General features: G+C 34.8%; 1 protein-coding gene across 1 annotated transcript in view; it reads right to left on the reverse strand.

Moving 5' to 3' along the window:
- Positions 1 to 237: 237 nt before the first annotated feature.
- The window catches only part of TRPA1 (transient receptor potential cation channel subfamily A member 1), a 52,293-nt gene continuing 37,499 nt past the window's right edge, over positions 238 to 15,031 (reverse strand). Inside the window, exons 24-27 of the mRNA XM_070747926.1 lie at positions 14,160 to 14,228; positions 11,520 to 11,630; positions 9,689 to 9,786; positions 238 to 2,947 (exon numbers count right to left, since the gene is read on the reverse strand). Of these exons, the coding sequence (XP_070604027.1) occupies positions 2,749 to 2,947; positions 9,689 to 9,786; positions 11,520 to 11,630; positions 14,160 to 14,228 (477 nt within the window). The 3' untranslated portion in view covers positions 238 to 2,748. The remainder of the gene's footprint in view (positions 2,948 to 9,688; positions 9,787 to 11,519; positions 11,631 to 14,159; positions 14,229 to 15,031) is intronic.

The raw sequence follows: 15,031 nt of genomic DNA on the forward strand, positions 1-15,031 counted from the left end.
TCTTCCTTGCGTATTAAGTTCTGCAGAAGCAGAAAGATTGGATATTTTCAAATGAGTAAATTCTCTGTGGATTCCTATAGTGGGATAGTAATTTCCTTACACTTTTAAAGAAAACGAATTTACTGGATGGCTAAAATAATTTTTAGATTTTTAAAATCACAGTCATTATTAGAAGAAGACATAATGAAATTGATAAACTGTATTACTTCTCTTTATTTTCTAAAAAAAGACAACTGATTGCTATTGAAATAAGCAGGTTTATTAGGAGTTTACTAAAACAGGAAGATGATTACAATATATTTATTGTGCTTCACATCTACACATCTACATATACAGTAACATCATTTTATCTGTTGACCAATATATATTTTATCAACAAAGCCAGCTTTGGGTTAAAACAAAAAGTAGCATTAGTTAGAACTTCTTCAATACAATAATTTAAATATTTTTATTCAAAGATTTTATTATTAGATAACAGTGCTCATCACATATTTAGATTGTATTAGCTTAATAAGTCTACTGAACTTTATGAAATTTGCATCTGCGTAGATCTGCAGTTATTTTTAATTTTAGCTAATATATGATATTGACTATATTTTCTGTTTCTAATGAATGTACCACTGGATAAAAAGACATATTTTTATATCCTTTACTCAATTATTTTCCCATATGATGTAATAGCAATGATTTAGCATTCAAAGCATTTAAAAGCATTGGTGGCGCAGTGGTTAGAATGCAGTATTGCAGACTAACTTGCCCCCACACCAGGAGTTCGATCCTGACTGGCTCAAGGTTGACTCAGTCTTCCATCCTTCCAAGGTCAGTAAAATGATGATCCAGATTGTTGGGGGGAAATATGCTGACATTTGCAAATCACTCCAAGAGTGCTGTATAAGGCAGTATATAAGTCTTAATGCTATTGCTATTGCTAAGAGATATATTGGCATGAGTAAAGCGCTCTCTTTCAAAGCATTAAAGCAAGTACATTTTTGGGGAGAGTTGAATCAATAGAAGAGAATATCTGAAGCTCAGGGTTGAATTGTGAGCTCTTGGTGCCCTCTGAGCTTAATTGTTTGATTTCAGACATTTCTCTACCCAAGTTGCAATGTTCAAAGAGCACCAATGACTCTTCAAGAGTTGAACCATACACGATCAATGCTTCCATTGTACAGTTAATGCTCCCTCTAGGAACATCAACCAAGCAAACCAGATACACACATAACTAGGAAAAGCAAGTACATGAACTTTCCAAAAGACACAGTTGCTTTACTACTACAAGGAATGGTTCTTCTTCCATATCAACATTCTTTCAAATACTTTCAAATACTTTGCACAGACCTATGAATTTGTTTTAAAATGTACGAGAAGTATTGAGAAAGCTAAGCTTCATTTGGCGGTTAAGGCATCAGGTTAGAAATGTAAGTTCTAGTCCCACTTTAGAAACAAAGCTAGATAAGTTATCTGAACCACTGATGTGCCTAGGGAGGAGGCCGTGGTAAACCATATGCAAAACCATGTCAAAAAACTACAAGAATGAGCCCAGGTAGCTACCAAAAGTCAACACTGACTCATAAGAGTGTGCATGTATGCATATGGGCATACCCCACGCCCACAAGACAATGTGTTTCTCAGTAAATTGATACGTTCAGAACTGGAATAAGCCGAAACAGCCAACATCTGATATTTTCCAGATGTGTTTTTACTCCAATTTTCAGAGGCAGTTCTACCACATTTGAAGAATATTGTGGGAAAATGCAAATTGAAAGAATCTTGAAGAATTTTAGAGATGACAAAGCAATTATCCAATCTTCAGCGCAGAAGTATTTGTTAAACATCTGAACAAAAATATTTAATTAGCTGATGAATTAAATGTTTAATCTGTCAAATATGTTTACAATTTTAGCTTTAATTAGAAAATTCATTTATTTATAATCCACATTTATTATTTTTACAAATAACTAAAGATGGTGAACCGTCTCTTATTTTCCCCACAACAACAACCCTGTGAGATGAATTGGACTAGCCCAAGGTCGCTAACTAGCTTTTATGGCTAAGGCGAGACTTGAACTCAGAGTCTCTTGCTTTCTAGCCCAATGCTCCTCATATAATTATTCCCTACAATATGTATAGACGTCAGTCTTCAATATTCCCTATTACCCTACCTTCAGGAAAACCAGTTTGATGTAAATGAGATTGTACTGACTCTGAGAAGTCAACTACCATATTTAATCTCTTTGACATTCTGAAGAGATAAATTTGGCTTAGTTGGCCAGAATTCATCAGCAAAGTTGCTACTGCGTTGCATGCATGCTATGTGCTACTATTGAAGAAACTAAGTCTTTTATATATACCCATTGGAAACATTTTAATATATGGTAATAACTAAATTAACATTATGCCATGCTGCTGTAGAAAAGCCTCTAAATACAGAATACAAAAACCTAGGAGAGTTATGCTGAAATACGTTTTTGATTCAGCCAGTCCTGGTTAGCCACTATTGAAACATGACAGTGAGCAATCATCTACAGGGAGCCAAGAGGAAGGGAATATCCAGCATTATATAGCCCAGTATTTGCTTATTAACCAACTTGACTGGAATTGAGGGGACTTGCTAATCAACTCAAAAGCAACATTGATATACTACTGTCCCACAATGTTACCTCCTGTCCCACAATGCCACAATGTCAACTTCTATTTCCTACAAGGAAGCTATTTTATTTTTAATAAATGAGGATACTTGTAACCAAATTAGGCACATTTCAATTTCACTGCTTTGAGCACTGTATCCCATTTACTATTCTTATGTTCCAACTGCTCTTTCCTAAATTTGTTCTGGAATAAATCTTTTGGATCTTCATCCTCTGCCTCAGACATTATTTCCATCTTTTGTGCAACTAGTTTAAGGAGATTGTGCTGTTTTTCCACCAGAGTTGCAATATCCTTTAGCCTGGAGACCAAAAACATACATTTGTTATAAGAAAAGTTGGTAAGTTATACAAGCTACACCAGGGTTGACAATAGGTGGCATGCCCAGCTCTGATAATTTGGTCACACAGATATTTTGGAATCACTGAATCCCTTTAAAACTTGTTTGCTACTATCTAAATTTAAAATGAAATAAAATTAAAATATATTTATTTATTTTTGTCTTAACTCTGTTGACATCACTGAGAAAACCTAAAGAAGGTATACATTTTAATACATGATATTATATTATGGATAATATTATTAGCTAACTATTAAAATGTATTACATATGAAAAGATGATTAAGATATTTAGTGAATCTTTTCTGAAGATGATGCACTTTAAATTATTTTGACAATAAGATTTTCTTTTGCAAAAAAGTAGTTTTGATGAAAGAAACATTTACATCAATTCAAAGTAATAACAGATCAAATTGTACATAAAACTTTTAAAAAGTATTTGATTTGAAAAAAGCTTTTATAATTCAAGGGTTATGTATTATTCCCTTGGAGAAGGGATTTTTTTCTTTCTTTTTTCTACATTCTCTTCATATTTTGGAATATTTTTGTACTATGATAGATTCATGTTCTTCAACCAATGCAGACTAACAATAATTGAGAACTCCATTTTTCTTAGGTACTGTATTGAAGTTGGTATTTACTAAAAATTAACCCTATACATGCTATATGGGGAGTAATAACACTTTCTCTACGTTAGGTCAAGTTCTTTTTTTCTTTCAAGTCAGATTTGTAATATGCTGTTTGTAATAAACCCAATTTTGTGACTTGACCACTATATTCTCAATACATGAATAACAAAGGTCCTTCAATTTATATATTTTATAATATATAAAATATATAAATAAATATTTTGAAAATTGAAAAAATTACGTATGTTGTAAGATTGACTTGATTGTAGTGAGGAACATAGCCCAAGATGCATATCAGACTTTTTCACTACCTCCAGCAATATACTTTGAAAATTATTGAAAAATGGTTCAGTAAATGCTTGCTTCTGCTTACAGTAAAAATAAAATCCAGAGGATTGCGCATGTGCCGAATTGCTTTCTAGGCATTTCACCTCTGGCTCCGAACAAAGATAAAATGTAAAGAGTTTTCTCCCTCTTAAAAAGACTATAAATCTTCCTTAGAAAAATATAGGAAGAAACAAGAATCTGTCGGCATCAAAGTGAGTTTGAAGATTTATGATTTCAAGCAAAGACGGAGGAGCTTTCGCTGTAACAAGGAAGTGATAAGTGAGTACAATAAATCTTAAAATGGCGGAGGGAGGGAAAGACCCCTCTAGTCTGGCTAACATTGAGCAGAAGTTAGATAAACTTCTGGAGATTTGTAGCGGGTTTGAAGAGAGATTCAACAAAGTTGAGAATAAAATGGAACAGATGGATTTAGAAGTTAAACAAATTAAAAAGGAAGGGGATTCTTCTGCTGGAAAGATACTGAAAGTTGAGAAACAAGTGATGGATTACGATGGAAAAATAAGACAAATAAATGACAGAATCGCAAATTTGGAGGACAGACAGAGAAGGAGGAATTTGCGTTTACGAGGGTTCAGAATGGATTTGCCCTCTGAATTTAAGTTAACAGAAGCTGTCTGTGCTTGGTTAAATAAACAGACAGGCGTGGAGGTCAGCGTGGAGGAGCTGTTACGGGTTCATTGGGCAGCCCCCAGGAGAGACGGCAGACAGAGAGATGTGATCATCGCTTTCCTTAGTGAAAAAAAAGCAGAGATGATTTATAAAACTTTGAAGACTTCTACGAGCCTTAAACAAGACGGAAATGAGATAAGGGTTCTGAGGGATCTTTCCTGGGAAACCCTGAGAGCGAGAGCTGTGTTGAAACCAATTGCAAGCCGGCTATATCAAAGTGGAACCAGATTTAGCTGGGGCTATCCAGTGGCCATCTTGGTGTTCCAGGACAATAAAATGTACAGAGCACGCTCATTGGAGGAGGGAAAGGCTTTGCTGGATCAACTGGGGATTAAGTTTGATGAAACTGGAGCACTAGCATATGAAGAAGAAGAGGCTTTTGACGGTCGGAGTACCCCTGATGAGGAGGAAAGACGAAGGGAAGAGCAGCTGAAGGAGTTAAGCGGGCAGGTGGAGGCCATCAGAAAGGAGCAGAGAAGAACACGGGCTCAGCGTGAGAAGAGAGCCAGAAAGTGATGGTGTTTGGTCCCTTGTCTTGTTGTGGGGGGGGGGGGAAAGGAAAAGGAAAAGAATTATTACTATTACTATTACTATTATTGTTGTTATTATTATTATTATTTTTCTTGGAGATGCCTTGGGATTCCTGTATATCTGTCATTCAGTGGGGGAAGTCTAAGGGGAAGAAAAAGGGGGTTTAAGAATTTAAAATTAAAGAAGAAATTAAAGAAGGAATTATTTAAAGGAGAAAGGAGGGGGGGAGAAATCTTCTCTTTTATAAAATTAAAAAGGGTTGAAAGAGGAGCTAGTTTGAGTGGGAACGCAATCCAGAAAATGTGCCTCAGGTATGGGCAAGGTTTTTTCTTGTCTTCTCCCCTCTCAGTGGGGGGAGCACAGGGGGAGGCACGTTGGGGGGGGGTAATAGGGGTAAAGAAAAGGGAAAAATATAAACCAAGGGCAAAACAAGAGGGGAAAAGGGTGTTTTTGGTATATTATGACGGAGTGTAAGATAATGGTTTTAAATGTGAATGGTTTGGGATCGGATTTGAAACGTTTTAGGATATTAAGGATGGCTAAGCAATATAAGGTGGATATTATGATTTTGACAGAAACACATAAAAGAAGGGGAGGAAGGGATAACTTGATTAATGATAGAAATTGGAAATGGGTGTTTGAGTCAAGAGGAACGCAAAATAGTCGAGGCACAGCGATTCTGATTCATCAGAGGGTTAATTTTGAAGAGGTGGGAATTCAGAAAGACAGAGAAGGAAGGTGGATATTTGTTAAAGGGAAAATAAATCAAAAGAAGTTGACATTAGCAGCAATTTATGCCCCAAATGGGAAAACAAAACAATTTATAATAAATACTAAGAAGAAGTTAGACAATTTTAAGGAGGGCTCAACTTTTTTGGCAGGAGATTTTAATATGCAATTAACAAATGGGAATGCAAATAGCAGGATGTTACATTTAAATAGACTTAATATGGTGGATCTACATGCAGATATTTTAAACAGAGCTACATATTATTCAGCAAGATATCACACATTTAGCTGCATAGACTACATATTAATGAACAGGGGAGGTAATATACAAGTTAAAAAAGTGGACATTAAAAGTATATGGATATCAGATCATGCCCCACTATTGGCAGAATTGGAAATAGGTCAGGAACGAAATCAAAAAATTTGGAGATATAATGCAGTTGTAACTGCTAGGGAACAAGATAAAGAGAAATTGCAAACAGAGTTATCAGAATATTTTAGAATTAATGATGTGGGTGGTATTAAACAATCAATTGTATGGGATGCATGTAAGGCCTTCATGAGGGGACAATGCATATGTATGGAAGCAGATATTAGGAAGAGGTGGGGTAGAGAGAGGGAAAGGAAGATAAGGGAAATAGATTTGATACAAGAGCAGTTAAGAATGACGAAAAGTAGAGATTGGAATAGTTTACTGAAATTGAAAAAGAAACAGTTGATGGTGTATGATGAGATTAAATGGAATAAGATGAGAATGGCGATGCGACAAAAAATACAGAGTTGGGGGACAAGATCAATGCAGCAAATGGCGAGATATCTGAAGAAGAGGAAAGAAAAATCATGTATTTTAGCATTGAGGGACACCAGTGGAGTGGTTAGATATGGTAATGACCAGTTAGAGGAGATAATGAGGAAATATTATGAAGATTTGTATAAAGAGGAGCAAGTGAAGATAGAAGTCCTCAAGGTTGGGAAAATAGTAAGTGAAGAAGACAAACAAATTTTGAATGCAGAAATTACACAAGATGAAATTGCTAGAGTAATTAAAGGGTTAAAACAAGCCAAAGCACCGGGCCCAGATGGGTTTACAGGGGAATTTTATAAAACTTATGTGAATGTTTTGCTGCCGCATTTGGGGAAATTGTTTAATAATATATTGTCAAATCGTGATATCCCGCAGACATGGAAGCTTTCAGAAATTGTTACCATTCCGAAGATGGGTCGAGATTTAAGAGAGCCTGGGTCTTACCGTCCGATCAGTTTGGCAAATCAGGATTATAAAATATTTATGAAAATACTGGCAAATAGATTAGAAAATATTTTACCAAAAATAATTGAAGAGGATCAATATGGATTCGTGAAGGGAAGGAAAATAAGTGAACCAATTAGAAATGTAATGAATGTGATGCACCATGCTACCGCTACTAAAAGGAAATTGGGAATTTTGAAATTAGATGTTTATAAAGCGTTCGATAAAGTTAACCATAGTTATTTATATAAATTATGTAACAAATTAAATATGGGGGAAAAATTTTGTGAAACTATAAAAGAGATTTATAAAGGAAATGAAGCATATATAAGAGTGAATGGACAAAGAACGCAGAGTATTAAAATATTAAACGGCACCAAGCAGGGATGCCCTCTGTCTCCAAAATTATTCGTAATAGCAATAGAGATCTTAGCTAATAAGATAAGACAAGATAACACTTGGGCAGGATATAGAATAGGGAAATTAGAAATGAAAATAAATTTATTTGCAGATGATGCAATTATATTGACCCAGACCCCGATGGAGATGATTAAAGGTATAATAAATATTTTACAAGAGTTTAAGCAGGAATCGGGACTGTCGGTTAATATGGAAAAATCAGAGATTATGTGTTTAAATACAGATCCGAGAGAACAGATAGAAATTAGGAAAGAATCAGGGTTGAAATTAGGACTTAAAAAAATAAAATATTTGGGAATTTGGTTATTAAAAAACCCAGTGAAAATGGAAGAGATTAATTATAGAATAACATGGAGGAAAATGTTGAAACAGATGAGGAGCTGGAAAGATAAAAAGCTAAGGAGACTCTCTAAAATAAGAGCTTTAAAAATGATGATAGCTCCCAAGATGATGTACCTATTTCAGGTGCTGTCGGGGGGGTTATCGGTATGTAAGGTTAAAGAGTGGGACAAAAAATTAAATTATTGGATTGAAGAAGATAAGAGACCAAGAATAAGAAAAAAGTGGTTAATTGCGAATGAAAAAGAGGGGGGATGGGGTGTTCCATGTTTGGAGCTGTATAGGGAAGCTTTTCAAATGGAAAGGTTAATGGAGTTGCAATTAAGTGAAAATAAATGGACGAAATTGGAAAAACAGATAAACGGGATGAATAATAGAGAATTAATTTTTAGGAAGTGGAATAGGAGAGATATAGGAAAATTAATAGGCCCAATGAAAGGGACTATGGAAATTTGGAAAAAATGGCAAGGGAAAATAGGATTATATAAATCTAAACTGTCATCGCTTTATGTAATAAATAGAGAAAACGAAATTAACTTAAACAGGGTTATAGGAGAGTTGAAGGGAAGAGGGATAACTAAGATAGAACAGTTATACGAGAAGGATGGCAGGCCAAGTAGAAATCGCATAGAATGGTGGTTAGGTAAGGGAAGGTGGCTACAAATAAATGCAATATGTAAATATCTAAATGAAAGGGAGAATAAAGAAGTATTATGGCGGGAGGAGACAGGGTTAGAGAAAATAATAAGAGAAAAAAGTGAGGGGATAAAGGCGCAAGCAACTAATATATACAAACTGCTAGTACAGTCAGATGGAGACACGATTGATGGATTGACTAAATGGTGGCAAAATGAGATATTAGTAGAGGTACAAGAAATGGAAAATATAGTAGAAGATATAAGGAAAATTAAAAATACAAGAATTAGGGAAATGAGAAGGAAAATATTACATAAGTGGTATTTTACTCCCGTTCAATTTGCACATTTTCAGCAGAATGTTAGGGGGAATTGTTGGCATGGTTGTCAAGATAAAGGAGTGTTTATGCATATGTTTTGGGAATGCCCGATAGTGCAGGAATTTTGGCAAAAAGTGAAAGAGGATATCAATGGAATGTTAAATATACAATGGACAATCACTAAGGAAATGGCAATATTAGTAAAAAGCAATGCGATGGGAGAATTTAGAGAAATAAAAAAAGCAGCAATAGAAAGTGCTCAGGCAGTAATAGTTTTGGGTTGGAAGGATGCGACAAAATGGACAATGCAAAATTGGTATAGGTACATGGTGGATCATATTCAATTTGAAATTATGGAAAAAAGGATAAATTTGGATAATGAAACTGATTTGGGACAGCTGATTGGACGGTGGGACAAGGTAAGACGATATATGACGAGCAGAATCCGAGACCAAGCTACAAGAAATAAACTAGAATCACTCTATAATATGTAGACAGATATATTGCTCTTGGGTTAAGTGGATTAAAAAAGAAATACCCCCAATTTGGTGGTGGGGAATGTGTGTATGTCGGGGTGATGGGCACAATTCACATTTCACTATGCACTGTTTTATGTTGTGTGATTTTAAATTGTTAAAAATCAATAAATAAAATTTAAAAAAAAAAAAAAAAAGTAAAAATAAAATCCACAATCACTTGTATTGTGTTTTAATAATACTATTGAAAATAAAATACTGTCCTGAAAATAAAATCCTTAGCCTGCAAAGCCATTATTGATTTCCTACTAATAGAAACTTCATCAATTTATTTCCTTAGCATAGAACTAACAAATACCTATACTTCTGCTTCAATACTTCTAGTTCTAATGTTGTATCCGCACTCTGTGTAGCCGCTTCTGTATCATCCCATCCAAAGCAATAGTGGAACACACTCTGTTTTTAAAAAAAGGGAATTAATAGAAATGATAAAATTCTTCTAACAAATTTAAGATAGTACCACATAAAAATCAAAACTTCTTTGAAACTTCTCAAGTGTTGTAAGTAGCATATTTTATTTATTCTTTATTCTCCAAAGTACCTGAAGACAGGACAAGCAATGGGTGGAAACTAATTAAGCAGAGAATCAATCAAGAAGTAAGGAAAAATATCCTGACAGGAAAATTAATCAATGGAACAACTTGCTTTCAGATGTTGTAGGTACTAAACACTAGAGGTGTTATTAGAAGAAATTGGACAACCATTTGCTTATAATAATATTGTCAAGGTTCCAGGTAGCATCCAAGCTAAATCAGAGTCCAAGTCAAAGTACAGTGGTACCTCTACTTACAAACTTAATTCATTTTGTGACCAGGTTCTTAAATAGAAAAGTTTGTAAGAAGAAGCAATTTTTCCCATAGGAATCAATGTAAAAGAAAATAATGCATGCGTTTGGGGGAACCACAGGGTGGATGCCCTGTTTCTCCCAGGAGGTTCCTAGAGAGGCCTCATGGAGGCTTCTCCTCACCTTTTCCAGCCCTGTTTCCTCCCAGGAGATTCCTAGAGAGGCCCACGGAGGCTTTTTCCTGCCTTTTGCAGCCCAGGAGATTCCTAGAGAGGCCCACAGAGGCTTTTCCCTGCCTTTTGCAGCCCTGTTTCCTCCCAGGAGATTCCTAGTGAAGCCCCACAGAGGATTCTCCCCGCCTTTTCTGATTCTAGCCTCGGAGGCTCGGATTTGTAAGTGGAAAATGGTTCTTGAGAAGAGGCAAAAAAATCTTGAACACCCGGTTCTTAAAGTTCGTAAGTAGAGGCGTTCTTAGGTAGAGGTACCACTGTACTCCCAAAATTCCAATTTATTGCCAGAGGCATCCTGGCACCTACACTGGGAAACCTGAATCTGAGTTTCCCACCCAGTTGAAAGTTCACATCCTTGTCCCCAACCCACAAACTTGTCATGTTGCCCATTTAGATTATGCCAGCATGGCCAGTCCTCCTTCCATTTCCGCCCAGATGGATGGGCATAGGATGGCCTTGAACCACATGAAAGAATGCTCTGGGGCTGTATCAGTTTTCTCATGAAAATCACCCCACCCAAGTTCCCATAAACATCAGGCCTTCTAGAGATAATGTGACAAGCGGTTAATTTATCACCAACTTCTGCACCAGCATGACAGGTGGCCTCCCCTCAAGAAAACCAGCTTGACAAACATAGGGTTTCCTGCTTGAGCAGGAGATTGATCTAGAAGACCTCTAAGGTCCCTTCCAGTTCTGTTTTTTCGTTATTCCAAAACCAGTTATGAGTTTGGTTTTCAGTGGAGTTATTGTTCTCTGGTTCTCTTGATGAATGTCAAACATCCCTCGTTTTGCTTATCTGTTTGTCAGACCTTAGCTCCTTCTGATAATCTGGCAGGAGACTAAAGAAATGGAAAGAGAAAGTACCAATGTCTTTCCTCCTTACATTCACCGCCAAAGCAACAATAAGAAGTAATAGAAAGTACATCATGTGAGGCCATTTTCACTTTGCTTTGAGTTTTATTGTCAGTTTATCCCTTGGCAGCCATTATAAAATTGAGAGTTTGAAGAAGAATTCCATTAGTCTGTCCCTCTCTATTGTTTTCTTCCTGTTTCTGGGGCTTAGAAGATGGATATAAATCATAAATAAAAATCAGTCATTGTTGTTTTTAACTTACCATAAAGCCACAATATCTAGGTCTATTAGGATACACAACAATGGATTCTTGATCAACTCTACTGAGAAACCAATATGGCAATTTTTTTTCCAGGTTTGTATGAAGATTAACCTAAGAGAAATAAATATATCTTTAATAAACTTTCTAAAAACATAAAACTAAATAATTTTGCCATCAGAACTGGGATATCCATTCACTTCGTAGTTTAATGCTATATTCAATATAGGGAAAAAATGTTATGAATTTAAGCTTAGATAAAGTTGATTATCATTTTTGGATAAAAAAACTAAGTTAAGGTTTTCATCTCCCCTGAAAAAAAAGATGAAAAGAAAAATTGATAAATTAATCTCTGGTTATGCAATTTCTCATAACAGGTTACTAAAATCTTATATCTTAAGGATAATGTTTCATATAGTATAAAGCTTTAAAGTAATTAAAAATGCTGACAAAATTTCCAATCCTGGGAAATCCAAGCTTAATCCATATTTGGCTTAAGTATTTCAAAGATTAGCTGGGCATCATAACAGGCATTTGATGGAGCATGTAAATAAAAGCACATACCTATAGGCTGGTAACACGTCAGCAAGAGTATGTTGGATAGCAACATAATATTTAGATTGCATAGAGTAGCATGAATACATCCAGGGGAAAAAATGGACTTTAGTTGTCCTTATGTAATCCTGACTCAAATTGACTGATTTGGTTCTTATCATTAACTGGGGTTATTGCATATGGAACAGGGACAACTAATCTTAATAACATGCTTATATGAAAATTTCGATTAACCAAGAGGAGTGACAGATGTCATTATCTATGAAATATCCATGAGAAATCTAGCAAAAACTGCAGCCTAAGAGACTGTGAATTGAAATGTAACAGAAGAAAATGTTAAAGAACATGCATAGAGCTGTTGGGGGGAAAAGGGGTGGGGAGGAAAAATATTATACTAGTAAGTGATTTAGAAATAACAGTGATGGGTTAAAGGCCAAAAAAAATCTGAAATGCATATGCCATAGACTGGAATAAATTTCTAGAAAATCAAGCTATAAATGATGTGATATAATTGAGAAATGGCAAAGCTGCAGTTGTAAATAGTATGTCTGAAGGAGTATTGAAGGAGTAGGGCAGACTAGATGGACCATGAGGTCTTTTTCTGCCGTCAGACTTCTATGTTTCTATGTTTCTAAATACGCATGTAGTTTCTTGCGGAACAGATCTAGGTGCTATTATTGTTTCCCTACACAAAATAGAAAGAATGTAGACAAAAAGTTTAGTATTAGTTATGGCTGGGAAGGTGTTAGGAAGAATTCTGGTGAAAGGATATTATGGTGGCACTCAAAAAAATTTGAAAAGTATAAGTTGGTTTGTGAAATTTATATAGACTGCATTTGTACTAATTGAAAAATATATAAAAATGAGAAAGTTTATTGTACATTTGTTCATTTAGAGAAAAATCTATGAAAAGAATTATAGGTTACAATTTAACATTTTATCACAAATATTGATGGTTACTCAATGGCATAAGAATATATGATGGAGGTAAAGTGTATGGGAATAAATAAAGAGCTTAATGAGTTGTTCAAAACTGAACAGGAAGCAAATAAATGCTGCGAACCTCTCCGAGTCCTCGGAGAGGGGCGGCATACAAATCCAATTTAATAAATAAATAAAATAATAAATAAATAAAAGATTTATAATGTTTCTTATTTGTTTAATACATTTGTGACAGATGCTTGCAGCAGTGACATGATGGTTATGATGTGAATATATGCACATTATACCCATTATATGAGAACATCATTTGCAATTAATTTTAAGCTAGACTGTAACAACCAGAAAAATTTATATGAACATTAATGAATCAAATATCAAGTTAACTGTGTTTGACAGGAGAAGTGAAATTCAAAAAATCATGAAATGAAAGATTAAAACAAAACAAAAAAAATCCATGTAACTTGGTAGAATGTTTGCTAGAAGTGAAAATGGATGGACAAGTTTTAAGATGGGCAGATACTGGCAGAAAAGTAGAAATACCAGTAGTATGTGATCAAAGAATTTGTCAAAAGAAATAAAACTGCAAATATAAGCATGTTTTTATCACTCATATACACGGAATAAAATTTATAAAGAGGAATATAAAAATTAAATTTAGTTGGACTGGGATTCTTCAGAATGTGGTAAAGCAAAGACCAAATGGTTTGATTCAGTTGATGAGGTCCTCAGGAAGGGAGATAAATGAATATTTTAAACAACAGAAGGCAATGTCTGAAGCAATATGTGGACAGGTTGAGAGTAAGAATAATTTTCAAGGTTAAAAAAGTAGGAAAGAAGTGTGAAAGTTCTTATTTTCTGATCCTGCACCTTTAATTTCTTTGGAACACTATTTTGATGTCACATCTATGCTTTGCATAATGTTGCATATTAACAAAGGACATAGTGTGATGGATACGCATGCACATATTCATTTCTGGATTTTAATACATGAAAGTTTCTTTATTTTCCTTATCTTTAGGTTTCTAGACTTTCACATAACTTGTCAGAAGAATAATTCAGGCAATTTCCAAATTATTTTTCAATTTAATTTTCCAGCAGCAACTCCTATAAATAATCAATATATTTTCAATCATGCACTTTACAAACCTGCATTGCTATTCTTTTCATTGCAGCAAACTTTTGAACCTCGGCAATGTCACCAACAGCCAAACCAATCTACAACACAGAAATCAGAATCATCAAGGTTTTTTTTAATACTTTCAAAATATTTCAATCCTGTTCAGCTATATCACAGTTTTAGCAAAATTAAAAATAAAAAGTCCTACCATCATAACAGGAACCTAACATTTATTCTACCAAAGGTGCTTTTTCAAGAGGCAACTGAACTCTCTGATTTTTCTTTGCAAATGTTTCACTTCTCATCTAAGAAGCTTCTTCAGAATTGAAGAGTTCAAAGTTCAGAACTGAAGAAGCTTCTTGGGTGAGGGACAAAATGTCTTCAAAAACCCCCCGAAGAAAATCCAGTTTCCTCTTGAAAAAGCATTTTTGGGACAGCCATGACCTAGTTGACTGAGAATCTCCATAGACATCCAACATATATTCAATAAATCTTGCATACAAATCCAGGCAGAGTTCTGTACAATACAAAAAAACAAGGATGGCATACAATAGCACTTAAAAATTTTAATGCAGCAATTCAAGACGGTCCTAAAATACAACATGTTACAATAATCCTATATGGAAATGATTAGAAAACAGCTTTTTCTGGTGCCTCTGCATTGAGTGTATAAAAGGTGATGGGACTTATTGTTCAGCTATTTCAGGAACGATAGATAATAAATAGTCTCATAATATTATAATATCACATGAGCCGTTTCTGGATTGCAGTCGACATCTATTATTTCAATGCAGTTTTGTTATAATGTGTTCACTGACTACAAGCATCATAAATAATACATTAAAGGAGGTACAGGTACAGCAAGCTGTGGGATTTGCCTGCAGAAATTCCCATGTACAAT

Source organism: Erythrolamprus reginae, chromosome 3, assembly GCF_031021105.1.
Source record: "Erythrolamprus reginae isolate rEryReg1 chromosome 3, rEryReg1.hap1, whole genome shotgun sequence".
Classification (NCBI taxonomy): domain Eukaryota; kingdom Metazoa; phylum Chordata; class Lepidosauria; order Squamata; family Dipsadidae; genus Erythrolamprus; species Erythrolamprus reginae.